Source organism: Selaginella moellendorffii, unplaced genomic scaffold, assembly GCF_000143415.4.
Source record: "Selaginella moellendorffii unplaced genomic scaffold, v1.0 SELMOscaffold_42, whole genome shotgun sequence".
NCBI lineage: Eukaryota > Viridiplantae > Streptophyta > Lycopodiopsida > Selaginellales > Selaginellaceae > Selaginella > Selaginella moellendorffii.
The window spans coordinates 1,275,047-1,300,248 of record NW_003314303.1 but is presented as its reverse complement, the minus strand read 5'-3'; the positions used below and the strand labels follow the sequence as shown (position 1 = coordinate 1,300,248).

The 25,202-nt window shown below is 47.6% G+C and overlaps 7 protein-coding genes across 12 annotated transcripts; 6 read left to right on the top strand and 1 right to left on the bottom strand.

The window, feature by feature from the left end:
- Positions 1-3,604: 3,604 nt before the first annotated feature.
- LOC9636180 (splicing factor U2af large subunit B) lies at positions 3,605-5,723 on the bottom strand. 3 transcript variants are annotated; one of them, XM_002979677.3, is made up of 2 exons: positions 5,395-5,723; positions 3,605-5,282 (listed from the first exon to the last, which is right to left on the bottom strand). In XM_002979677.3, the coding sequence occupies exons 1-2, from the start codon at positions 5,705-5,707 to the stop codon at positions 3,793-3,795; spliced, it is 1,803 nt and encodes a 600-aa protein (XP_002979723.2). In that variant the 5' UTR covers positions 5,708-5,723; the 3' UTR covers positions 3,605-3,792. The 3 variants fall into 3 exon arrangements, with proteins under 3 accessions (XP_002979723.2, XP_024540420.1, XP_024540419.1); XM_024684652.1 differs by having other exon boundaries at positions 3,605-5,330; positions 5,395-5,456; XM_024684651.1 differs by having other exon boundaries at positions 3,605-5,342; positions 5,395-5,421.
- A 127-nt stretch (positions 5,724-5,850) lies between these two features.
- LOC112340426 (splicing factor U2af large subunit B-like) lies at positions 5,851-7,592 on the top strand. The gene has a single exon (XM_024684653.1). The coding sequence runs from the start codon at positions 5,880-5,882 to the stop codon at positions 7,461-7,463; it is 1,584 nt and encodes a 527-aa protein (XP_024540421.1). The 5' UTR covers positions 5,851-5,879; the 3' UTR covers positions 7,464-7,592.
- Positions 7,294-9,774, top strand: LOC9636179 (AMSH-like ubiquitin thioesterase 1). 2 transcript variants are annotated; one of them, XM_024684655.1, is made up of 13 exons: positions 7,294-7,867; positions 7,928-8,068; positions 8,113-8,231; positions 8,283-8,359; positions 8,422-8,518; positions 8,565-8,611; positions 8,669-8,915; positions 8,968-9,057; positions 9,114-9,176; positions 9,223-9,297; positions 9,351-9,413; positions 9,467-9,519; positions 9,582-9,774. In XM_024684655.1, coding segments are annotated over exons 2-13 (1,107 nt in total). In that variant the 5' UTR covers positions 7,294-7,867; positions 7,928-8,067; the 3' UTR covers positions 9,757-9,774. The 2 variants fall into 2 exon arrangements, with proteins under 2 accessions (XP_024540423.1, XP_024540422.1); XM_024684654.1 differs by having other exon boundaries at positions 7,476-7,867; positions 8,124-8,231; positions 9,582-9,772.
- Positions 9,775-9,778: 4 nt separating this feature from the next.
- LOC9636178 (kinesin-like protein KIN-7O) lies at positions 9,779-16,217 on the top strand. Of its 2 annotated transcripts, XM_002979817.2 has the most exons (35): positions 9,779-10,044; positions 10,104-10,193; positions 10,248-10,366; positions 10,421-10,534; positions 10,584-10,665; positions 10,718-10,785; positions 10,840-10,911; positions 10,970-11,115; positions 11,167-11,269; positions 11,323-11,403; positions 11,459-11,527; positions 11,579-11,638; positions 11,688-11,834; positions 11,886-11,942; positions 11,999-12,205; positions 12,254-12,322; positions 12,371-12,520; positions 12,578-12,682; positions 12,731-12,799; positions 12,850-13,062; positions 13,114-13,200; positions 13,249-13,443; positions 13,497-13,715; positions 13,768-13,995; positions 14,050-14,118; positions 14,167-14,295; positions 14,342-14,458; positions 14,506-14,591; positions 14,641-14,707; positions 14,760-14,858; positions 14,905-15,344; positions 15,409-15,469; positions 15,517-15,756; positions 15,811-15,900; positions 15,951-16,217. In XM_002979817.2, exons 1-35 carry the CDS (start codon positions 9,897-9,899, stop codon positions 16,068-16,070), a joined length of 4,416 nt encoding a protein of 1,471 aa, XP_002979863.2. In that variant the 5' UTR covers positions 9,779-9,896; the 3' UTR covers positions 16,071-16,217. The 2 variants fall into 2 exon arrangements, with proteins under 2 accessions (XP_002979863.2, XP_024540417.1); XM_024684649.1 differs by having other exon boundaries at positions 11,459-11,638.
- A 78-nt stretch (positions 16,218-16,295) lies between these two features.
- Positions 16,296-18,094, top strand: LOC9636177 (probable protein disulfide-isomerase A6). The gene is made up of 11 exons (XM_024684840.1): positions 16,296-16,490; positions 16,542-16,626; positions 16,686-16,783; positions 16,845-16,900; positions 16,957-17,074; positions 17,135-17,162; positions 17,224-17,315; positions 17,373-17,526; positions 17,584-17,708; positions 17,769-17,868; positions 17,936-18,094. Exons 1-11 carry the CDS (start codon positions 16,336-16,338, stop codon positions 18,005-18,007), a joined length of 1,083 nt encoding a protein of 360 aa, XP_024540608.1. The 5' UTR covers positions 16,296-16,335; the 3' UTR covers positions 18,008-18,094.
- Positions 18,095-18,447: 353 nt separating this feature from the next.
- On the top strand, positions 18,448-22,534 carry LOC9636176 (glycine dehydrogenase (decarboxylating), mitochondrial). Its single transcript, XM_024684843.1, has 15 exons — positions 18,448-19,766; positions 19,834-20,076; positions 20,139-20,216; positions 20,265-20,365; positions 20,416-20,611; positions 20,671-20,796; positions 20,847-21,032; positions 21,081-21,194; positions 21,245-21,397; positions 21,462-21,653; positions 21,710-21,787; positions 21,844-21,969; positions 22,030-22,128; positions 22,188-22,305; positions 22,360-22,534. The coding sequence occupies exons 1-15, from the start codon at positions 18,546-18,548 to the stop codon at positions 22,452-22,454; spliced, it is 3,126 nt and encodes a 1,041-aa protein (XP_024540611.1). The 5' UTR covers positions 18,448-18,545; the 3' UTR covers positions 22,455-22,534.
- A 232-nt stretch (positions 22,535-22,766) lies between these two features.
- LOC112349776 (lysine histidine transporter-like 1) lies at positions 22,767-24,553 on the top strand. Of its 2 annotated transcripts, none has more exons than XM_024684844.1 (7): positions 22,767-22,928; positions 22,990-23,349; positions 23,403-23,793; positions 23,860-23,962; positions 24,033-24,124; positions 24,196-24,264; positions 24,320-24,494. In XM_024684844.1, the coding sequence occupies exons 1-7, from the start codon at positions 22,789-22,791 to the stop codon at positions 24,449-24,451; spliced, it is 1,287 nt and encodes a 428-aa protein (XP_024540612.1). In that variant the 5' UTR covers positions 22,767-22,788; the 3' UTR covers positions 24,452-24,494. The 2 variants fall into 2 exon arrangements, with proteins under 2 accessions (XP_024540612.1, XP_024540615.1); XM_024684847.1 differs by having other exon boundaries at positions 22,866-22,928; positions 22,971-23,349; positions 24,320-24,553.
- The last annotated feature ends 649 nt before the right edge of the window (positions 24,554-25,202 follow it).

The window sequence follows — 25,202 nt, the reverse complement described above, 5'->3', positions numbered from 1 at the left end:
CATTCATGCATATTTTTTGAGGAGAAAAATACTATCAATCTTGTCCCAAAGATAGTATATATATTCATAACCTTTCTCAAATGGTGTTTTTTGTTATAATTTATGTATAGACCTGTATTTACCACAGTTATATGTTTTTTTTTTAAATTCTTAGTTAATTACTTTTCCTTTTCCCACAAGAATCCCATTAACCCCTTATAGAGTTATTATATATAGTTTTTTAATAAACTATGAATATTTTCTATTTACATTGTCCACCTTAGTAACTAAAACATACTTCAAAATTATTCATAGCTATAGTTTGTACTAGAAAAAAGTATTAATATACTATTAATATAATAAAATAATGAAGAAAAATTCCAGTCCAGGATGCAAATGTTCTTGGAGGAAACCTCATACTTATGTTAGCACTTTCCTGCGAGAACTGAACTACTGCTCAAAAGGTCCACTCCAAACAATCACAAGCCTTTACTCAACCATGAGAATCCCTAAATAGTTATCAATTGAGAAATTAAATCAAAATAATTGGGTTGCCTTAACCTATTTTTGGGTGTTCTTGCTAGGCTTGAAAGTTTGACTTTTAGGTGTTCTTGCTGGGAGTATTGTAAGCTCACATTTTATAGCTTCACAACTATAGTTTTAGAAGTTGCTACTTGCCATAAGTGCCAAAGCCATGGTCACCATGCATCATGATTGCCCATACCATGTCCACCATCCTACAAAATAAGAGAAAAACAAACCAAACTTTGATTGAACTAATTCTTGTTTTCGTTCTTCACAGATATGAGGCACAAACAAGTACTAAAGATTGTTAGAATCAGACTGCTAGAACTCAAAAGAACTCACCACACACCTGCCCTTGACAATTGTATATAGAACACACAAAGCTGGTAGCAGTCAACCACACATATACCACAATGAGCACCAACTATAGAGTAGTGCTATAGCCTAAACTGAAGTATGTAGAAGAGTTGTAGCCAAGCTAACTATAGTTGTGAACAGGTTACTTGCTAGCTGATTCATAACCCTAACCTACATCATTATTGCATATAATTACTGGAAGTCAATGATTTTGTTAGTGCATCCGTGATAACTGTTAAATACTTCCTTTTAACGAGTTGCTAATGCTAGTGTAAGCTCTTGAATTTAGACTTCTAGGAGGTCACCTGTCTCAATACTATTCAAACCCAAAGATATTTACCCTTAAGTATCCCAAGACTTTTAACTGATTGGAAAAAGAAGTGCACTCTTATTTATGGGCCTTTTCCTTTTATATTTAAACATCATAAATTATCTTTTGAGTTATTCTCTTTAGTTGCTTACAGTTAGATTTTAGGATTTATATATAATGAACATTCTTCTATTAGTTTGACTAGAGTTTGTTGGGTTGCATATAAATGGGACAATAATAATGCTACAATTCCTATTATTGTTCATTATAGAGTATAAAGTGGATGACAATATTAATTCATTTTCCCAAATGTTCAATATGCTGATTTGTGCATATGCATTAACTAAAATGCTTCATACAAAGGGATAAAGAACAATTAACACTACTTATAAATTCATTAATCCCTCATCTTGATGTTCCTTTAGATTTTAGCTTGTCAACCAAAGAACTTAATTGCTTTCTATCCTTTTGAGAGGAGGGGATGATGTGAAGTATAAGCGTACAATTATAATGTTGTATATTAATATTAGTATACTAGGATTTTAATAAAAATTGGATTGGTTTTAATTTGAAGTACTCAGTTTTATATATAAACTAGGGTTTTTGGGCAAATTGATATGCATATTTCTATATTCCATTCCCATAATACACATAGTTTATAGTGTTCTAGTGTCATAAAACTATATTTCTAAATTATCTAGTGTATTCATAAGCTAAACTTATCTAATAAAATAACATAATTTTGGTTTATAGTGCGTTAGTATCCATTCTTTGATAAATAAAATCAAATCTGTGTTAAGGAAAGCAATGCAGCGTTAGAAACCAAGTGTTGGAGTTCCATTGGAAATGCATTCATGCTAAAGAATAGAACACATAAAAGAACATTTTTCTTCCAATCTCTCAATCAAACAGAGCCACCAACAAAGCCATGGAACCTTGTCCCAACAGCTATCATGATGTGGCCTTTTTTCAGTGTCAAATAGGTGTTCCTCTGTCCTAGCCAGCATGCTTTCATTTCATTGGCTGGCAAACACCCAACGCAGCAGTCTCAAGTTGCTCTCAGTGACTAAACTCACCAACCACATGTTAGGAAGTGCCAATGCATAACTTAGTTTCTTGGTATTGGTCTTGGAAGATCTGGAGTAGTTCTAGTGCTGGTCAATTCTAAAAGCACAAGCCATAGGATGAAGCCTACAACTTGTTGAGCACACATCTTCCAAATAATTGTGCACAACCCTAAATTTTATGTGGCATGTGCCCAGGAGAGCATTGCTACACGTTATTTTTCCCCCACCGTGGATACCAAGCCTCCCCATGCCTGCGATCAGACGGCTACAGACCTCCGCTCCTCGCTTTATATATATACAGATGCCTCTCCAATACTTTTGTTTTCTGTGTGGGCGATGGCCAATTGCGAGCTGCTGGGCGATGTAGTGCCCGGATTGTCCGAGCTTCAACAAGGGCGAATTTGGATGCAAGGGCGTGATCCTGGAGCGAGGAACGGGAATATGGGCTCGAATCAGATCGGCTACCACCGGCAAGCGCGCGCTACTCGTCTACTTCCATGGCAGTGGATTCGTCGCCTTCTCCCATGCTTTGGACATTTTCCAATATCTTTGCGGTGCCATCTCCCAAAAGATGGGGTGACGATTCTTTCGTGTCTCTTCAGTGGCTTCAGTCCCAGGCCCAGCAATCGCCCGTGGATCGCGACCCCTGGCTCCAGAACGTGGATTTCTCCCGGCCATCAGCTCCGGAAGGACATGGCTGCCCGATTGACCCACTGCCACCTCTCGCCGCTGGGGATCGAAGGACTCATCCCACAGTAGTTCCATTCTTTGGAGCCGAGGAGAGATCCAAGTCCGAGATCCAGTCGCTCCAGCGGCCCGACGTTCTCACGCTACTGCGATGCTCTCTGGCGACTTTGTCTCCCCGAGGGTGCCAGCCGCGACCATGACTACTGCAGAGTCCCGAGTGCCGAGGAGATATCGATCCAATGCCGCCATCGCTGCTGCTGGTTCGAGACTTGCTCTACAGCCGCCAAGTGGAGTACTACCAAGAGCTCCCGAAAGCTGGAAAGGATGCAAAGCTTGTCGAGTATCCAGATCGAGGCCATTCCTTGCCGTTTCCAAAGGTCGAGGGAGAAATGGATTACTCGTACGGAGAGATGATCCAGTTCGTGGACAAATACTCCAATTGCCATGCAGCTGCTCCTTTCACGTATCCTACAATGAAGCAAGCTTTAGCAAACTTTAGCCAAGGGATATGATCCAAGAGTGTACCTGGATAGTACTGGAACGCACAACTCCAAAGTTCTGTGAAATCGAAAGAAAAGAAAAGTAAAACAGAGACATACCTGGGAGGTTGCTCCTCCCATTCATTCCTACACATCAAACGCAAACTTATCAAGTAGTAACGAAAGAGAGAAAAAAGAAAACCGTGAGAACACTACAAGAGCAGCCCGGCTGGTACCCCTTGAATTCCATCTCACGAACCATAGTCTCGCTCGATCATTGCAAGACCCAAGAAACAAAACCAGCCGACCAAAACGAGCTTTTCCCCTTCTGCCTCTCTCGAGTGTGTAGCCTGCGCCTGTGCTTGTCGACCAGACCATCCTCTTCGACTCAACCACTGAAATCCCCCACCATGAACTGTTCCTCCGGGTAGTAAGTCGCCACCACCGCCCTCCCATCAAACTTCCTGCCGTTGAGCGATATCCTCGCCCGCGTCGCGGCGCCGGTATCCTCAAAGTGCACGAAAACCTTCCCCACGCCGTCCACCTCAGCCGCCTGCGACGGCCGCGGTATCACCAAGTGGAGCACCGTCCCAAACTTGCCGCACTCGTCGCGCATGTCCTCCAGTATCTCGTCAAACTGCTCGTCCTCGATGAGCTCCGCCTCCAGCACCGCCTCCTTGAGGCACAGCACCCTCGTCGCGCCCTCGTCCGGGAACACGCCGTTCATCGTCAAGCTCTTGGCGAGGCTGAGGATGTGAGCGTGATCCTGCCCGGCCTGCTGCCCGTTTGCCGTCGCCCGCCGCACCGTCAGAGTCCTGTCCCCCATCTTCAGCCCGTTGAGCGCCGCGCAGGCCACGTCCGTCACGTTTGGATCCTGGTACACGCAGAAGCCATAGCCTTTCGAGTTCCCGGACTCGCGGTCCTTGACGAGATCAAACCCACGAAGCGGGCCAAACGACTCCAGCAGCTCCCGGATCTGCGGCTCGGTCAGGTAGTACGGCAGGCCCCCGACAAAGATCCTGTCGGGGCCGTCAACGCCGCCTCCGGCCCCGGGGGTGAGCCCGACGGCGGCGAGGTTGAGGCTCGGACTCGGCTGGCTGGGGCCGAGGTTCGCAGCCACCGACGGGTTGTAGTCACTCGGCCTCCTCACTCTCACCGACACGCCCTGGAAGCTGATCCCGTCCAGGGCCATGGCGTTGCTCGCCTCCTCCACCGTCCTCATCTCCACAAACGCGAACTTCTTCTCCTGGTTTATGTAGACGTTCACGACCACGTCCCCGGGGCCGGCGGTGTTGCCCCCGACATTCACCATCACCTGGTTGAAAAAGGTGGCGATGGTTTGCTCGTTCACGAGCCCCGGGAGGCCGCCGACGTAGACTTGGCGGGCGTGGCGAGTGGCCTGCTGGGTCATGGTTTGCGGAGGCATGGCAAAGGCCGCCAGCGGCGGCATCACCGCGGGGAAGAAGCCGGGGGGGTTGGCGAGCACCTGCGTCGTGGAGGTCGGAGGCACGTCGAATCCACTCGCCCTCTTGGCCCGGCGATCCTCGGACCCCGACCGGGACCGCGAGCGCGATCTCGAGTGGTCGTGCTCGCGGGACTTGCCGCGGGACCTCGAGTGTGATCTCGACTGGCGCTTGTGGTGCTTGCGATCGTGGTGGCCGCCCTTGCGGTGGTGGTGATCCCTGTCCCTGTCGTAGCGGCCCTCTTCCTTTTCTTTCTCGCCGCCCCTGTCGCCCCTTTCCCTGTCCCGGTGGTGCCGTCTCTCGCGATCCCGGCCGCCGAAATCCCTGTCTCGGCTGTGACGATCCCTCTCGCCCTCTCGATCATAGGCCGACCCATTCTGCGGCTGCTCTCTTGCGGGAGGATCGTCCTCGTACCCTGCCATACCCCGGAAATCGCCTCAGAACAGCATAAGAAACCTAGAATCTGGAGGGAATCCTGGCGCCGAGAATCAGCAGAGAGAAACAAGAGCCAGCGAGCGGCCGCTTACCTCGACACAGAGCTTCTTCCCACACACACCAAACCCTAGAGCTTGGAACCCTACCCGCCTTATTTGCTGGCGTGGCGGGCAGCCGGAGCCGTCGGATCCCCGCCTGATATGGCAGAGCTGGCATCGTTCGATTTGCCTGGAATCCATCGCTACCATCATTCATCGGTGTTCTTCGATTGGATGGAGATGCCCGCCCCGGGTATATGCTGCCATCACTGGTGGAGGAAATCCAGGGCATAGATTCGCGCCATCGAGCATTGCGATGGCGATGATCGAGACCACGGTGAGGAGATTTCGCCACTGCGCCTGCCATGGCGCGCTCTGGAATGCGATGATCCAGAGGAAGGGATTGAAATGCGATACAATCCTTGCTGGCGCTCGCTTGCTCGAGGCCGCGGCCATCGAATCGATTCGATTATAGGTAGAACCCTACCTGACTGTACTAAAACACACAAAGGGGGGAAGAGCTAGGGTTCTTGAGCGTCATGGCGCCTAGGGCCGCTACCTCAGATCCATCTAAGCCGGACGGCGATTCCGCGCGCAACGAGGTAAAATCTCCGCCCAGCAGCACCCGCAGGAGCCAGCGGGATCCAGACGAGCGCCGCCGCAACGACGATCACAGGCACAGCGGGAGCTCCCGGCGGCGAGCGCGCTCGCGCTCCCGGGACGACAGGAGAATGCGCTCCAGGTCCAGGGAGAGGAATCGCTATAGGAACCACGACAGTAGACGCCACAGTAGGAGCTCTTACCAGCCTCGTCCCCGGCGATATAGATCCCCGAGCAGCAGTAGTAGCGGCAGTAGAGAAAGAAGGCGAAGAAGAAGAACAAGGGACAGTAGCAGCAGTGGGAAATCATCGCCATCGCCATCGCCACCGCGATCTAGATCGCGCTCTCGATCGGAGAGCCAGAACCAAAACCATCAACAGCAGCAGCAGCAGCAGCAAGCACAGCCTCAGCAGCTTCAGCAATCGCAGCAAGCATCGCAGCTCCAGCCATCGCAGCAGCAATCCTCGCAGGTCCAGGTCCAGGTCCAGCCATCGCAACCAGTAGTTCTTCCAGCCGGGATAGCCCAGCTCCCGGTGGTGCTGCGAATGCCACAGATGCCGCAGATCACCAAGCCGGCTCGCCGGGTCTACGTTGGCGGCCTCCCGGCCGTGGTGGACGAGGCCCGGATCGCCACCTTCTTTAACCACGCCATGGCAGTCATCGAAGGCAACACTTACGGCCAGGGTGGCGACGCCGTGGTGAGCGTCTTCATCGACCACGCCAAGAACTACGCGTTTGTTGAGATGCGCTCGGTGGAGGAGGCCAGCAACGCCATGGCTCTGGACGGGATCATCTTCGAGGGCTCGCAAGTCCGGATCCGGAGGCCCAGTAACTACAACCCCGAGCACGCCATGCTGTTTGGATCGTCCCAGCCGAGCCCGTCTCTGCGGCTCGACAAAGTTGGATTGGTCTACCGCGCTCACGCCGATGGACCGGACAGGATCTTCATCGGGGGGCTCCCTTACGAGTGGGGCGACGCGGAGGTCCGCCAGCTGCTAGAACCATTCGGAGCTCTCCGCGCGCTCGACATCGTCAAGGACTCGTACACTCGAAAGTCCAAAGGCTATGGCTTCGCGGTTTACGAGAACCCGGCATCCACCGACGCGGCTTGCGCAGCGCTCAACCAGAAGCCACTCGAGGGGAAGATCCTGCGCGTCCACCGCGCGACGAACTCGTCCGGGAACCCGGCGCTCGTTCTTCTCCCGCAGAGCTCTGAGCTGGGGACTCGGGTGGTGTGCCTTTGCAACGCCGTGTCCGAGGAGATGCTGCGAGACGAGAAGGAGTACGCGGAGATCATCGAGGATATGAAGGAGGAGTGTGGGAAGTATGGGCCGCTGGTGAGCGTGGAGATTCCTCGCGGCGATGGAGCTCCGGGGCTCGGGAAGGTGTTCCTCGAGTACAAGGATTTGGTCTCGGCGCTCAAGGCGCGGCATGGATTGCAAGGCCGGAGCTTTGACAAGAGGACCGTCCAGGCAACATACTACCCGGAAGATAAGTTCTCGGCTAAAGATTATGGTGGCTAACGCGCGGAATTTTTTCCAGCTATCTTCACATCGTCTTCTATTTGTAAAACGCAGTCGTCCATCCAGTGTTCTTCGTTTGTTCTACGTTGTTGTTCTTATTCTCTCTCTAACAGTGTGAAGTTTTTTTTTTCTTTGTTTTGTTTTGGTCTTTTTTTTTTGTATCTCTATGCAGGATTTGGACGGCCGAGATTGGTCGATCCTAGTCGTTGGTTTACACGCAAGAACTTTCTTTGTTTTTTCTTCTCTCTTCAACAGGGGATTGGTTTCTAGGGTTTTTGGAGAGCGCAATGGCGCCAGCGGATGGCGATGCGTTCTCGGTGGAGGCATTCGCTCCCCGGCGGCGCGTGGATCATCGCCTGTCGCTTAAGATCTACTTCCGCACAGCCGATAACATCCTCAAACAGGTATTGGGAGGATTGATTGGGAGAATTCTCGCTCAGTGATTTGGGGTTTGTTCTTGGCAGGCTAGTGTCTATAGGCGTGAGGCTAATACACTGGAGCTCTATGTGTTGCTGTTGCGGTACGCCAGCTTGGTGTCGGAAACCATTCCGGATCATCGACAGTACCTGGGAAGCAACCATCTGGATAAGTTGCATTTGAAAAGAGTAAGTGAGTTCATCTATTCCTCCAGGCTCATGAATCTGATCAGTGGTGGCTCAGAAACTTGTGGAGGCTTTGCAAGAGCTGGAAACGCTAAAACCTGATGTACAATCGCTGGTTCGTGCGAGAAATCAGCTGGCAACTAGGCAAGCAATTCCAGTTCGTCAGGTATGTCTCTCTTTTGTTCTGTATGCTTGTTCGAGCTCTTTTGGTTTCCAGGAGAAACAACAACCTGTTTTAAGTTCTCAAGATAATAACGGAAATGTATATAAGGCTTCCTTGTTCGAAAACAAGTTGTTAGTAATGTCTGCTGCTGATCTTTATACGGTACTTAGAGTTTTTCTTTGTTTAAATGCAGGTCGTGGAGGCTTCCCACTCCCAGTGCTGAGACCATAGCTAGACATTCTTTTCTCGTCTCGAAGCCTCACATTTCGAAGCCCTTGGAGCCTTTTAAGGTTTGCGAAATTGTACTTACTGCGGCATTGACAGCATGCAATTTAGATCCAATATCCATGCCTTTTCGACCCCGCTCCTCCGGAAGCAAACAGGTATTGGTCATTTACCGAGAGAGAAAAAGAAGATGCTAAAGTTTTGTTTTTCAACAGTGTAACGCCGCCCACTCAACCTGAGGCTCTAGAAGCTGTTTTGGACCAAAAGGATGAAGATGTCGTGACTCTACTTCAACCAGTGGAGCCACCCTCGCAATTTGATCTAGTAAATCAGCTCTCCCCTCCCCCTGTCTCCGTTCCAGTTGAAATGTCGCAAGAGAGCTGCTCGCCCGTCAGTAATGAGCCTGACTTGTCGTTGGAAATCGATGCATTACCGTCAAAGGAACCCAAGCACTTGCATATGGTAACGATTATAAGTTCATTTTTTTCTTTGACGCTTACGAGTGTCGTTGCAGTCATCTTCACTGATGAACGAGTTTATGAGGATGGCGAAGTCCAACACGTCAAAAAACATTGAGACTTGTGGGGTTTTAGCCGGCTCCCTGGTACGAACTACTTGCGCTTACATCGCATTTTTCATAGTAGTCTTTTGCGATTGTAGGAAGGCGGGAATTTCTTTGTGACTGCCCTGATCATTCCGAAGCAACAAGCGACTGCCAATACCGTAAGCGATCAATATCACGTAACGAAACTTATTTAGTTACTTGCAGTGCGAGACGATAGACGAGGAAGAGATTTTCTTCGCTCAAGACAAGCGTGGCCTATTTCAACTGGGATGGATTCACGTAAGCACTAGACGTTCCATTTTCTGTGAAGCTCAAACTCACTTTTTCCGCAGACACATCCCACGCAATCCTGTTTCATGTCATCCGTCGACGTTCATACACACTACTCTTACCAGGTACACAGTGTTCTTTATTTCGTTGCGAAAAGAAACAAGCTTTTCCATCACAGGTGATGTTGCCAGAAGCGATAGCGATCGTGATGGCACCGCAAGACGCATCCAAGTGAGTAGATTTCTCCATGGTTTGGCTCAACTCTAGCTGAGAGAATTCTTTTGTTCTTGCAGAAACTTTGGAATTTTTCGGCTCTCCGACCCTGGTGGAATGAACGTAATCCAGCAATGCTCCAAGCGTGGCTTCCATGGGCACGATCCAACAAGCGATGGAACGGCACTGTACCATAGAACCAGCCATGTATATCTAGACCCCAAAGTGAAATTCGATGTTATTGATCTGAGATAAAACCTTTTTCCCGCCAAATTTCAAATTTGCCCTAAGGGATATGCTCCTCGGAGCAGCGATGGACGCGCGCCTCAGGGTTTTGGGGCCGGGGCGAGCTCGCTGAGAGGTATTCTAGGCTAGATCAGGGCGCCACTGCCGCGATGGAGAAGATTGTAGTCTCCATTCGTGTCCGGCCGCTCAGCAAGCAGGAATCCGCCAAAGGAAGCCCTTGGAAGATCTCATCCAACGCCATTTCTTTGTGCAATGCTGCCACTGGGACGGTGCTGCCCGGTCACACTTACATCTTCGGTACGCTCATAGCCAATTCTTTCTCTTTGAGCTGTTGCGAGTAATGCTCTGGATGATAGACAGCGTTTTTGGGACGGAAGAGAAAACAGTGGAGCTGTACGATGCTCATACCAAAGCGATTATCAGCTCTGCCGTGAAGGGCATCAATGGTGAGTTGAGGTTCTTGCTTCTTTTGGTTGGAAGTTGGAGAATTTTTTTTCCAGGAACTGTTTTCGCCTATGGGCAGACGAGCAGCGGGAAGACTTACACCATGAGAGGTTCTCCTGGCGAGCCTGGTATAGTTCCTTTGTCAGTTCTAGATGTTTTTGCCAACATTCAGAAGGTAGAGTAGCTCCAGATGCTTCCTATATGACTGTGCTTTCTTTCCAATGTGCAGGCGGAAGATAGAGAGTTTTTGTTGCGGGTATCATACATGGAAATCTACAATGAAGAAATTAATGATCTTTTGGCTCCGGAGAACAGGAAGCTCCAAGTTCATGAAAACATTGAGGTAAGAGTTTTCCAGTCGAAACTACTGTTTAACAAGCTCCATGCTGTAGCGTGGAATATTTGTTGCTGGGTTGAGGGAGGAGATAGTTTCTTGTCCGGAACAAGTGTTACAGTTGCTGGACTTCGGAGAAGGTATATATTTTTCTACTCCATTCCTTGGCTTACTGTGTTTTCGCTTTGGCAGCGCATCGGCACGTTGGCGAGACAAATATGAATGTGTACAGTAGCAGGTCTCATACGATATTCAGAATGGTACACATTGTGCTTCTTGACTATTTGAGTTTTGTATTTCATTTTTTCTTCAAGGTGATTGAAAGTAGAGACAGAAGTCAGGACGATGCCTTGCAAACTTGTGACGCTGTCCGTGTTTCCGTTTTGGTGAGTTTTCTGATTACAGTGTTTCTTTTCTTGCTGACCGCGCAGCTCTTTTGGCCAGAATCTTGTAGATTTGGCTGGCTCGGAACGCGTTGCTAAAACCGGAGCTGAAGGAGCTCGCCTAAAAGAAGGTTCTCATATCAACAAAAGCTTGATGACTCTCGGAACTGTAATCAACAAACTAAGTGAAGGAATTGAAAGTCAGGGGTATGAGCCTTTTGATATATAACCTTGGGGGCGACTAACTCGTTTACTAAGGGGTCACGTCCCTTACCGGGATAGCAAATTAACGCGGATCCTTCAGCCTGCTTTAGGTGGAAATGCTCGAACTGTTATCATCTGTAACGTTACACCGGCAATGGTATAGGTTGCTCTCTTTTTTTCCTTCTTACCGAATGCTCTTTTTATTTGTAGGTGCACGTTGACGAGACCAAGGGTACACTACAATTTGCCAGTCGAGCTATAAGAGTAACTAATTGTGCTCAAGTGAACGAGGTAAAAATGCATTGGTATTTGGAACTCTGAGAAGCAATACTTCTGTTCTTCTCAGATTGTTACAGATGCCGCACTGCTGAAACGACAGAAAAGAGAAATTGAGGAATTAAGAAAGAAGCTACAGGTTTTTAGCGGAAGCACTTGTACTATGACGTCTGATTATTATCTTGTGCAGGAAAACCACTCTGAACACTTAGAAGAAGAAGTACTTAGTTTGCGCAATGATATGCTGAAGGTATTGTCGACCAGCTACCTTTGCTTCTGGTTAATCAGGCACTCTCCAGATTGAGCTGGAGAGAGAAAGGATGGCACTTGAGCTACAAAATAAGGCTGAACGTGAACGCCGCATGAAAGAACAGATAGAGAACTTAAGCACCATGGTACTCAATTCGGCAGTTGATGATCGGCACACCGACAAAAGCATGAAGAAGGTTTGTAAATTTGAAAATGTTGGCTTCTCTCAACAGTTGCAAGTTGTTTAGACAAACCGTCGAGAAACCTGGTGTCCGCGGCTGACATCATCAAAATCGGCAGTAGAGGTATGATTCAGCATGTTGTTTGCTAATATTGATAGCTAATCTGTCGTCGTGAACAGGTTCAAAGTCTTAAAGCAAATGTTGTTTCGAATCGCGAACGGCAACTCCCACCGCCATTCGAGGTCTTGAAAGAAGAAGAAGACGTTCCTATGAACGATTCGAAGGAGGTCACTGGCGGGGACAAGGAAACGTTTGTCCCACCACGTGCATCGAATTTTGTTGGTGATCGACGACACAAATTATCTGCTCGCTTGCATGCCAACGAGGTCTGAACTAGTTTTTTCGACAGACAAATGATCTAACAATTGTGGCAGGAGGAACTACTGGATTTACAAGCTCGATATCAGGCTTTACACTGCGATTACGAAGTTGCGAATTCCGAAGTATGTGGTCCACCATTTGAGAGCTGTTGTCTTATAGTGACGTTCCAGATTGATAAGCTGCGACACGAGAATGAACAGTTGAAGGCCACAGCCTGCAAATCTGAGGCGAAGCACACTGATGGAGATCGGAGGTGTAAAAGCCTAGATGGAAATCAGCTTGATATCCATGCTGAAGTTATCGCAGCTTTACAAAGCCAGGTTTACCTTTTTCATGTGCCTCGTGGTTTGTTTTTTAGTTCTGTTTTTTCTTTGCAGGTGGAAACTCTAGACATGGAGAAGTTTTATATGCAACGGGAGCTTGATAGCAGAATTGAGCACCAGAAAATTCAGGCAAATAGCGCCAAACAGCTTCTTGAGGGGGTACTGTTTTGTCTTTTCCTTCTAGCTAATACTTATTGATTATTCCAGCTGCATGAAGAACTAAAAGAATCAAATCAACAAATTGAACATATCACCACCCGCAACATGCAGTTAGAGGTACCAATACAAAAAACATTTCTTAATTTTTTGCTGATACCTTGTCGCAGCGAGAAAAAGATGAGGCGGGAAGATCATATGTACAATTGGCTACAGCGTTTGAGGATTTGAAGGCTGAAATAGAAGGCTCAATGTCTCATGCAACTGGCTGGATTCAAGAGCTTATGGCTGGGGTCAAAGAGCCTGTGATGTGCTTTGAGGAACTTCGTCTCTTTAGCAGCCATACTTTTGCAGAGCTTAAACATAACTTGAGTATCCAGAAGGTATCTCCTGTTAATTGTTTTATCCACCTATTATTGATGATTTTGTGTCAGGATGCATTACAACATCAAATAACTCTGGCAGAGGCTCGAATAATTGAGCTCGAAGCTGCAGCGCTGGATGCAACGAAAAAATCCGAGGTCAGCTTGTTCTCTTGCATACTGGCACGAATCTGATATTTACTGCAGGTTGACCATGAGGATGAATGTTCTAAACTGAAACTCGAAATTCTAGCTCTGCAGAAGGATCTTTCGGGTGTAAAGGCTCTTCCATCTGAGAAAGAGAAAGACAGTTTGCGAAAGGAGCTTGAAAAGTCCAAGACGAAACTGAAAGAAACCGAGGCTAAGCTGAGAACAACTTTACAGGATAAAAGCAAACTAGAGGTAAGTGTTTGAAATATCTTTTTCTCTGTAAGCATCGCTCATCTGCTTTGTAGGCTGAAAAAGCAAACTTTGATAGAGAATTAAAAACTCTTCGAAGTCAGAGTACGTTGCTTCAACGGGATATAGACAGAAAGGAATCTCTTGCGGATAAAAGACGTGACTCTATGGCATGCTTCAACAAAGCGAAGCATCAGTTGAGTTGTGTCGAGGATGCACTACAACAAAAAGCTGTAGATTTGGAAAAGACGAGTTTTGAGTTGCAAGTGTTGCAGGTAAGAGGCTTCATTCCATGCAGAACTTCTATATTAATAACTGCCCTGGCAGGGTGCTTATCATGAGGTGGAAACTTCGCTGCTGGAAGCTAGAAGCACTATAATGCAGTTAGAAAAGCAAGTCGAAGCTGCGGCAGAAGAAATCACACTTTTGAAAGAGGAGCGTGAAAAAGCAGTCAGTTCAGCAAATAACACTGCTATCGAACTTAGAGCTGCAACAGAACAATGCGGAGCAAGTAGATTACAGGTGGATGAGCTTCAACAAGCCTATGAGGACTTGGTATGTTTGGTATACCTTTAGATTCACTTGACGTAAACCTGTACACTGTTGCAGAATCGTCAACTTCAAGAACGTAATGCTTCCTTGCAGATGCAAGAAGAGGCTAAACAGGACTTGGTAGTGGTAAGGTTGCAATCATTTTGATTGAATATGAAGTGTTCAGTTTTGCAGGAACTCACAGACGTCTATTATAAACTAGAAGAAGAAAAGGCTGTATCTGCTGCAAGAAGACATGCGATTGAGGAGAAAGAAGGCGAATGTTCTGCTTTGAGCAATAAGATACAAGCTTTGTCTTCTGAGGTTAGTCAATTTTCTGCTGGGTGTTCTGATGTTTTACTTTTATTAGATTGACAAGAGCATACGGATGGAGGCAGTAGAGAACAGCCTGCATTTGGAGCTCAAAAAGCTGGAAGAAACACTTGAAGAAAAAGAAAATCGACTTCAGATTGCTTTGAACCAAACGGTACTCATATTTCTATGCGTCTTTCATCAGTTATATGTTTGATGCAGGTGGACAAACTTAGAGCTGAACTTGATCCGATCTTACAGAAGGTTACGGAAGTGGAAAAAGATATCGAGAAAGAGATTCGAAGCGGGTAAGCAGCAGTTTTTACTGTCTTTAACTACAACAAACTTTCTTTTTAGACTTGAAGACGGTCATATGGTGCAAGAGTTTGAACTGAAAGCTGAATCTTATCAACAACAAATTGTGGTAAGCGTTCTTGTTTACATTTTTCATGTTTACATTTATATTTTGTTGTTAGGAGTTGGAAACTGTGAAGCAAAAAACTGAAGAAACGGTGAAGGGACTACAAGAATTATTGAAATCGTCAAACGACACTTGTGCGTTGCACGCTGAAAAGGTAACTGCCTCATCCAGAAGTTCTGGTTATTGTTTTTGTTTTACAGATAGTGAAGCTGACGGACGAGCTCAATAGTAAACATCACAAGCTCGAAAAGGTGGTCGATGAGCTCAGTATTGAGCACCAGAGAGTCGAGAACCTGTCGAAGGAGCTTGATTGTGAACATCAGAAGTTTGAGAGCCTGAAGGAGGAGCTCAGTTGTGAGCACCAAAAAGTCGAGCAGCTGTCGAAGGAGCTAGATTGTGAACACCAGAAGTTCGCGGAGGAGCTGAGTCGTGAGCACAAGAAAGTCGAGAACCTGACGAAGGAACTCAATTTTGAACATCAGAAGATCGGGAAGCTAACGGACGACCTCACTTATGAGCACCGGAAGATCGAGAAGCTGACGGAGGAACTCAATTGTAAACACCAGAAGCTTGAGAAGCTGCAAGAAGAATATCAACACCTTCAGGCATCAGAAGCGGATGAACGTTTGCAAGGCGAGAGGTAAATTAGTTCTGATCTTAGCTTTGTTTGTGACGTGTTTTTTTTTTTTTTTTTTTCGAACCAGAACTTTGCAACATAATCTTCGGCTAGAGAAGCTCGAGGCAACCGTCCAAAGCGGTGAAAGGGTATGCCTTTCTAATTTGGCTTATTAACAGACATGGTTTAACTGCAGGAAATGCGAACTCTTCTTACTTCGAAAACCAAACTTCAAGTGGCTTTCGACGCAATGTCCGCCAGGGCGGAAGTCTTCGAGGTGCGGTTGGAAGATGCACGCTGGGACTTGATCGACTTTAGAGACAAAGCCAGACGGACCCAAGACAAACTGGAGAGCAACCTTACAGCCGCAAAACTCGAAGTCGTGGAGCTCAAAGTGGAGCTTGAGAGTGTCAACAATCAACTCGCAGAACTCCAGGTACATTTTTCTCGTTGTCTCGTTCTAACTACATGACACACTTCTTGTCTCCAGCCTCCTATACCAGAAACAGTTAAACGTAAGCCTTCCGAGCTCCACTCGGGCATCGCCAAGCTCACGAAAACCAAAGAATCAGATCAAGAGGTACGTAGCCAGTTGTGTGTTTTCGTTTTCTCATCAAGGATTGTCCACAGAAGCTCTCGAGGGACGAAGGTACGCCTCGTACAAAAACCTCCAGAGATCATCATCAAGATCATCAACAAAGGCGCCCTCTATCGCCACTGGACAACTTACACTCGAAACATCGCTGCTAGAGGAGAAGTTCCACAACTCGTAAGTTTCTAGATCATACTGGACAACTTTCCTTGTAACTTCTCTAGAAATGCCGGGCGTTATTTCTCACAAAGATGCCAAGTTCTAGTCTCTGCCCGAAACTAAACAATTTTTATATTAACTTGTGACGTGGTCGTACCCAATGATGGCTTGCCAGGTGCACGTATAGGGGCCTTTAGATCTTGATAACGGACGGTTGGATTTGCCTCGTTGAGCCACTGTGGTTTAGGGTTAGGTGGAAGCTCGATGGCGAGGATGCTGGCCGTCTTGTTTGTGGCTCTGTGCGTGATCGCTGGAGCTGCGCGGGGCGAGGAATCGGATGTGCTCGTCCTCACGCCCGACAATTTCGATCACGAGGTCGGGCATGAGAGGGCGGCGCTTGTCGAGTTTTATGCTCCCTGGTAAGCGTTGGATCTAGGCGGATCTCATTTGAATCGGTCGCATTTTTTCAGGTGTGGGCATTGTAAGAAGCTAGCGCCCGAGTATGAGAAGGTCGGATCGGCGTTTAGGAAAGTCAAGCACTTATCGATCGCAAAGGCGAGTTTTTTTCTCACATTTGTGATTATATTGGAACTTTGTGGTTGAATGAAAACCAGATAGATTGCGATGCGCACAAGAGCTTGTGCTCCAAGTTTGACGTAAGCGGGTATCCCACTCTCAAGTGGTTTCCGAAAGGATCTCTCACACCCAAAGAGTAAAATTTTTTTTTCTTCTCGTCATGAATAAATGGGCCAACTTTTTGCTTGTTCGTGTAGTTACTCTGGTGGACGAACTGCCGAGGATCTTGTTGCATTCGTCAACACAGAAGGAGGTATGCTTTTGCGTTTTTGAGAATTCCTACCTTGAGTTTATTCGAATCACTTGTAGGTGCGAATGCGAAATTGAGTGTGGCGGCATCGGAGGTTGTCGTCTTGACCCCGGCCAATTTCGATGAGATTGTGCTCGACCCCACGAAGGATGTTTTGGTGGAATTTTACGCTCCTTGGTAAGTTGTTTGGTATTCCTCGCAAGGAAGCGAAAACGAAAAAAACTTGTCTCTTTTCAGGTGTGGACACTGCAAATCCTTGGCTCCGGTATGACTCAATTGGCTTTTATGCGTCTTATAAATGTTGCATTGACGTGTTTCTTCTCTAGGCTTATGAGTCTGTCGCAACCGCATATAAGGCCGAGAAGAATGTGATCGTGGCAAAGCTTGACGCGGATGCTCACAAGGATCTAGCAACCAAGTAAGTGTTTGATGCTTCATTGTGAACTCAAACTCACTTTCACATTGGTTCTTGCAGATATGACGTAAGTGGCTACCCAACGCTGAAGTTCTTTCCCAAAGCCAACAAGGCTGGGGAGGATTGTGATGCGCGCTCGGTTGACGAGTTCGTGGAGTTTTTGAATGAGAAGTGTGGCACTTACCGTGATTCCAAAGGTGCTCTCACTGACAAGGTAAGTTCTTGTCCAGCTGAATGCAAAGATTTTCTAACGTGTACGCGTTTCCTGTAGGCCGGAACTGTCTCTAGTCTAGAAGACATTGTCCAGGAGTTCGTAGCTGCCAAAGCTGACGAGCGGGAATCTCTCTCCACAAAGTTGCATGAAGCCATCGCCAAGCTAGAGGGCTCGGACGCTGGGTAAGATCCTTGGATCAAAATTACGGGCTAGAGGTTCTCACGCTGTTTCGTTTCGTGAAGATATGGCGCAATCTACACGAAAGTCCTCAAGAGCATCGCTTCCAAGGGCGAGGAGTATCCAGCCAAGGAACACGAGCGCTTAAGCAGGCTATTGTCAGGGGTAAGCTTCTTTTTCCTTTGCTGTTCTTCACAAAAAGCCTTGTAACGCTCACACAATTTGTTTCCAGGCCGTGAATCCCTCCAAGGCCGACGAGTTGACAGTGAAGAAGAACATCATCTCGCTCTTTATGAAACAATAAGCTTTCACATCATATGTAACTCTTTTTTGTTTGTGCTGGCTAAACACACTATTCTTATAAAGTCACACAGGATCACATCGTTTTCTATAGTTATGTTCGAAGGCTATAGCAGAAAAATCAAGGAATTTTTTTTTATATCGCTATGGATTATTTCACGCCATACATGGACTGGTAGATGAGTGGTGGCTGTGAGCGGAGGATCACATACATTGTAGGTGGAAAAGAGGAGGACGCACATTTTGATAGTGTGAAGTCTTTCTAAATTCTCTTATCCCACAATTTTTCTATGGTTTCCAAGTTTCCGGGAGTATGAGTGGCCTGGGCGAGGGGACGGACTCTGTTCCATCGGACGGAGCTCCTCTGTCAGCAGGACGGTTTTGCCACGTGGAGGAGTCTTGGGCTGCCGCGTGGCCGCATCTCCGTTAGGGTGACGGAGATCTTCGGCTAAGTTGGCTGGTGCTCTCCCTCATGAGCTCTACGATAGGCGGTCACTGTGTTCTCGGCGTCTAGGGTTTGTGGGAGCGGCACGGTCGACGCGATGGAGAAGGCGGGCCGGGTGATCCGGCGCTTGAAGCAGGAGCGATCGCTGTATCGGCGACTCCATTCTTCGTCGTCGATCCGGCCGGCGCCGCTCTTGCCCTCGGCATCGCTCTTGCAGGGATCGTTCACCGGATTCCAATGCGCCAGCGGCGGCAGCTCGAAATCTTTCCTCGCCCGGCCGCTGCTGCCATGGTCCGCAAGATCCATCTCCGTGGAGGCGCTGCGTCCGAGCGATACCTTTCCCCGGCGCCACAACGGATCCAGCGCGGAGGAGCAAAAGGTAATGGCCGAGGTCGTGGGATTCTCGAGCATGGATGAGCTTGTGGAGGCCACGGTTCCAAAGCCGATCAAGCGGGGGCCGATGTCGCTGCCAGGCAAGTTCCATGAGGGATTGACAGAGAGCCAGATGATCGACCACATGAAATATCTGGCTGCCAAGAACAAGATCGCCAAGTCCTACATTGGAATGGGCTACTACAACACCATCGTCCCGCCCGTGATCCTTCGCAACATCATGGAGAATCCGGGATGGTACACGCAGTACACACCTTACCAGGCCGAGATCGCCCAGGGAAGATTGGAGTCGCTTCTCAATTACCAGACCATGATCGCCGAGCTCACGGGCTTGCCGATGTCCAACGCTTCGCTACTCGACGAAGGAACCGCTGCTGCCGAGGCCATGGGAATGTGTCTCAACATCGGGAGTAGGAAGAGGCCCAAGTTCTTGATCGCTAGCAACTGCCACCCCCAGACGATCGATGTTTGCGTCACTCGCGCGGATGGTCTCGGGATGACTGCTTCGATCGTGGATCCCGACAAGTTTGAGTTCTCCAAGGACGTTTGCGGTGTTCTCGTCCAGTATCCTGCGACCGATGGTAGTATCACGGACTACGCCAGCTTGATTTCGAGCGCTCATGCGAATGGAGTAAAGGTGGTGGTGGCGACTGACTTGCTAGCACTTACGTGCTTGAAGCCTCCAGGGGAGATTGGAGCCGATATGGCTGTTGGGTCGGCACAGAGATTTGGAGTGCCTCTGGGATACGGTGGACCGCATGCTGCGTTCCTGGCCACCTCGCAGGAATACAAGCGGATGATGCCGGGACGTATCATTGGAGTCAGTGTTGATTCCAATGGAAAGCCGGCACTCCGTATGGCTTTGCAAACTCGTGAGCAGCACATAAGACGTGACAAAGCCACCAGCAACATTTGCACGGCCCAGGTATGGTTTTGGTTTTTGTTCATATGTGTTGCTTCATCATCTCATGATTTCTCTTGTGTTGTTATAGGCTCTTTTGGCAAATATGTCCGCTATGTATGCTGTGTACCATGGACCAGAGGGTTTGAAGGCTATAGCAGATCGGGTACATGGACTGGCAACGGTGTTTTCTGAGGGAGTGAAAAAACTTGGTTATCAAGTCGGTAGCGACCCTTTCTTTGATACTGTCAAAGTTTCCGCTTCGAATGCATCCTCTTTGGCGGAGACGGCTGCGAAAGAAGGAATCAATTTGCGTGTCTTAGACGCGAATACGGTAACTATCGTTTTGATTCTCATGCTGCTATAATTCGTTTCCTCTTAATTTTTTTCGTCCAGGTTACCGTGGCCTTTGATGAGACAATCACTCTTGAAGATGTAGATAACTTGTTCAAAGTATTTGCTAAAGGAAAACGGGTATGTTCTCTGTTTTTTGTTTGGTTGTATTAAATAAAAAACTTACAGGTAAATTTTACTGCCGAATCGCTTGCACCATCTGCGGGATCGTCATTGCCAAAGGAAATGGTCCGTGAGAGTGCTTACCTGACACATCCCATTTTCAACTCGTAAGTATTATTGTTTTAGTTGCATCCGATCTTTATGTTTATTTTTACAGATATCACTCCGAGCACGAGCTTCTTCGTTACCTGCATAGAATTCAAGCCAAGGATTTGTCCCTAGTCCACAGCATGATCCCGTTGGGGTCCTGCACCATGAAGCTGAATGCCACAGTTGAGATGATGCCGGTTACGTTTCCTGAGTTTGCCAACATTCATCCTTTTGCTCCTCTCGATCAAACTGGTGGTTATCAGGTTAGTCGAGTGCTCATTTTCTTTCTATTCGACGTTGTAACGCTTCTGCTTTCTCACAGGAAATGTTCAAAAATCTTGGAGACTTTCTATGTGAAATCACAGGCTTTGATTCCGTCTCTTTGCAGCCGAATGCTGGTGCCGCGGGTGAATATACAGGTTTGATGGTGATTCGTGCTTATCAGAAGGTAATCAGTTCTTATTGGTAGCAATAAGTTTTTATAACTGCATTTTACAGGCGAAAGGGGAAGGCCATCGGAACGTTTGTATCATCCCAGTGTCAGCTCATGGGACAAACCCTGCCAGTGCAGCCATGTGCGGCATGAAGATCGTCTCGATCGGTACAGATGCTAATGGAAACGTTGATATAGCAGAACTGAAACAGGCAGCCGAAGCGAACAAGGATAACCTTTCTGCGTTAATGGTATGTCTGGTTCCATTTCCTGGATATAGTTAACGTTGCAATTCACAGGTTACATATCCTTCTACTCATGGCGTGTATGAAGACGGCATCGATGACATATGCGACATAATTCATAAAAATGGAGGTCAGGTGTACATGGATGGTGCTAATATGAACGCACAGGTATGACTTGTTTTTTTTTTTTTAACAAATAACTAATTTATCATTCACAGGTTGGCCTTACAAGTCCTGGATTCATCGGAGCAGATGTCTGTCACTTGAATCTCCACAAGACATTCTGTATACCTCATGGAGGTGGTGGCCCAGGAATGGGTCCAATTGGAGTGAAAAAACACTTGACGCCGTTTTTACCGTCTCATCCGGTGGTATGTTTTTTCTTTCTGTTTTCTTGGTTGTTTTTTTCTTTCAGTAACATTGAGTTCCTAACAGGTATCGACTGGCGGTATACCACCAAGTTCAGAAAAAGCACAACCCCTGGGTACAATTTCAGCGGCACCTTGGGGTTCTGCGTTGATTCTTCCGATTTCCTATACATACATTGCAATGATGGGCTCAGAGGGCCTTACCAGCGCGTCAAAGCTGGCGATACTCAACGCCAATTATATGGCCAAGCGTCTCGAGGTACTAGGTCTCTCACCAAGTGGCATTTGCTGAAAGCTATTTTTTCTTTCCTGTAGAATCATTATCGTATTTTGTTCCGAGGCAAAAATGGAACCTGTGCTCACGAGTTCATAGTTGATTTGAGAGCATTCAAGGTGACGTTCCATTGCTAATTGAAGACGGGGTTAACTGTTGGTGATTACCTGTACAGGCGACAGCAAATATAGAGCCTGAAGACGTTGCAAAGCGTCTAATCGACTACGGCTTTCATGCGCCAACTATGTCTTGGCCAGTTCATGGGACATTGATGATCGAACCAACAGAAAGCGAGAGCAAGGTACAGCAATATGTCATCCTGGTTTTGTTTATGCATGTATTCATCATGTTTGTCTCACAGGCGGAGCTGGACCGCTTCTGTGACGCAATGATCTCGATCCGAGAGGAGATACGAGCCATAGAAAATGGCACATGTAACGCTGCGGACAACGTCCTAAAGGTGAACTTCACTTCACGACTGTGTCAAAGCATTTCTTATTTTATTGCTTTTGATTTCAGGGAGCGCCTCATTCTGCCTCTATGGTCCTGTCGGACAAGTGGAACAAGCCCTACTCCCGCAAGCTGGCTGCTTACCCGGCCACATGGGTTGAAAGCTCGAAGTTTTGGCCGTCAACTGGTAAGACTCAGTAAAGCTTTCACTTTTTTTTACTGAAGGTGGTAAATTCCACAGGTCGTGTTGACAATGTATATGGTGATCGCAACCTTGTGTGCACCCTTATTAACGGGGATGCTACACCCGCTGAAGAGCGGGTGGCTACTGCTTAAGATCGAAATGTGCAAAGAAATCAAATTTCTACGCCTCTTGTACAGCCAGGTACTAAATATGTATACTTTTGCGCACGAAACAAATTGTTGAACAGAGCCTAGCGACTCGGACGTGTTGCGATACGTAGAATAAGATTCCGAGAGAGAGAAAGTCAAATAATGTTTTTGGCTAGAAGAAGTCAATACGTTCTAGCTACACAACCAGCGACAGCACAAAAGCCCGTGGGACAGTGAAGAGCTCGGAAAAGCTCGGAAGATAAGTACAGGATTCTCAGTATAGCTCGGGAATCGAAATTAAGTGTAGAGACCGACAGGCAAGTACTCTTGGAAGAAGATGCCCGCTTCTTCCTTGTTCAGAGCTCTCCAGGGAGGAGCTCACGACGGAAGATGGTGGTACTCAACTGTGCACTTGGTAACGACGATAATTGGCGCTGGAGTTTTGGGAATTCCGTCCGCGATGGTCTACTTGGGATGGTAAGCAAGCTTGGTTTACGAATTTGATTTCCATTGTTTCAGTGAAAACTTGATTTTGCAGGTGGGGAGGAATGTCGCTGCTGCTCGTCTCCTATGTCATCACATTCTGCACACTGTGGCAAATGGTTCAGCTCCATCACTTGGAAGATGAGAGAATAGACAGGTTTCCCGACTTGGGAGGAAAAGCATTCGGTCGGGGTGGCTGGTACTTCGCATTTGCTCTGCAGATGATTCTTCAAGTTTCTGTGAACACCGCTTACTTGGTGACAGGCGGACATGCGATCTCTCTGATCGCAAACGGTGGCCTCAGAGATTTCCAAGCCATTCTAGTCTTTGCCGCGACACAACTCGCCGTCTGCCTCATTCCCAATTTCTCCTCGTTGACTTGGGTGTCGACGCTCGCCGTGCTCATGTCCATCGGGTAAGATCATGAAAAACTACGTTTCGCTGAACTTACGTTTTCGTTCTCTCTAGGTACACCACCATCATCTGGGGAAGCGCCATCCACCTACATGATCGCCGCTCTGCTGCTATATCCTACGACATCCCGAATAAAAGGAGGGTTTCCAAGACCTTCAATGCCTTTGGACAGATTGCTTTCGCGTATGGAGGCCAGAACGTTGTGCTGGAGATACAGTCGCTGATGCGAGCACCGTCGACGAAAGCAATGTGGCACGGAGTTGTGGCAACTTACGTGATCGTTGCGTTTTGCTACATCCCCGTAGCAGTGCTGGGATACTGGGCATTTGGCAACTTGTCATGCTATGGTAATGTGCTCCGGCTGCTCCACTCGAGCCATCTGCCAAGCTGGCCCTTCTACACAGCCAATTTGTTCTTGGTGCTTCACCTCACTGGTGCTTATCAGGTACTTCCATCGGTTTTCTCGTTAAAGTTTCTAATTTTTTTTTTTTTCGAGTAACGTTTGTTCCAGGTTTACGCGCTGCCGGTCTATGAGATGCTTCAGCCGCATTTCTCGAAGATGAGTCCATTCAAGCAGTTCCCAGCATTTGTGTTTGCGCGCTACTCGTACATTGGTAAGAAAAAGGATGCCAGACTTCTCACGCAGCAGCTTTGCTTGACTTTTGGAGATTTTCTTCCTGGCAGCTTGTACATGCTTCGTCGCAGTTCTCTTCCCCTTCTTCAAGAATATAATCGCGCTGGTTGGCGGCCTTGTCATCGCCCCGTCGTCATACTTTGTACGAGCCTTGGTCGCGGCTACGCTGCCAGGTACTTACGCTACAATCGATTTGCATTGTCTTGCTCGCAGGTGCCGTGCCTATTTTGGCTTCGAATCAAGCGGCCCGAGCCACTCAGCCTTTCCTGGCTCGCAAACATGGTATTGCTCCACTCAAATCCTTGGAGAAACTCTCTAAACATTCTTTGTTTCACAGGCCTGCATCGTTCTTGGGGTGACAATCACGGTTCTGGGCTTTGTTGGGAGCTTGTGGGAGATCATTGTAGGAATGAAGGAAGGGTCGCAAACTCTCTTTCATTTCGATCACACGCGAAGTTGCTCGATCTAATGCAAGTTGGAGTTCTCAGTCCTTGTTTGACTCCTTGGACTATGTTGACCACTTCCTTTGTATGTTATATATATGTATTAACATAGTTCCCAGTCCTTGGTCGCCGTTGACCAGTTCTTTCGCTTGTTATATATTGGTTTTAATAAGAAGTCAAGTAGGCTTATTGATTACTTCTTTTGTTTAAAAACCATACAAACGATGACATTGCAAAATATAACAAGAAATGTTTTAAACTTTTATATTTATTCTTATCATGCACATCGAGCATAATCGTATGACGCATCGTTTCATATTTTATGCAAAGATTCCAGCATGGGGTACGTGAATGGCCTTCCTCTACAGAACAATGGACAGCTTTGCGACGCCATACCCAGTGCTCTTCCGCGACGGCGAGAAGGATCACTTGAAAGGCCACATTGGGATCCATCCACTCCTCTCCTTCGCCAAGTTCCAATCCCAGATGAGCCGCCTGATCGGGATCACCGCCAGCGATCTCTGCATCTATCTCGTCTCCCAGCGATCGCCAAACGACGTCACGGAGGACAATCCCAGGCCCCAGCGATTCTACATCAACGAGAACACAAACTTTGGCCTCATCGTCAGCCACCACCACCCCAGCCTGGATGGCGGCAGCCACTTCCACGCCAGCCGCAAGAGAACCAAGAGAGAGAGACGAAGCGCTCGATTATCATCCTCGGCGCGCTCCGCATCCTTGACGGACGAGCCGGATCAGCCCAATGCAGAGCTTCGT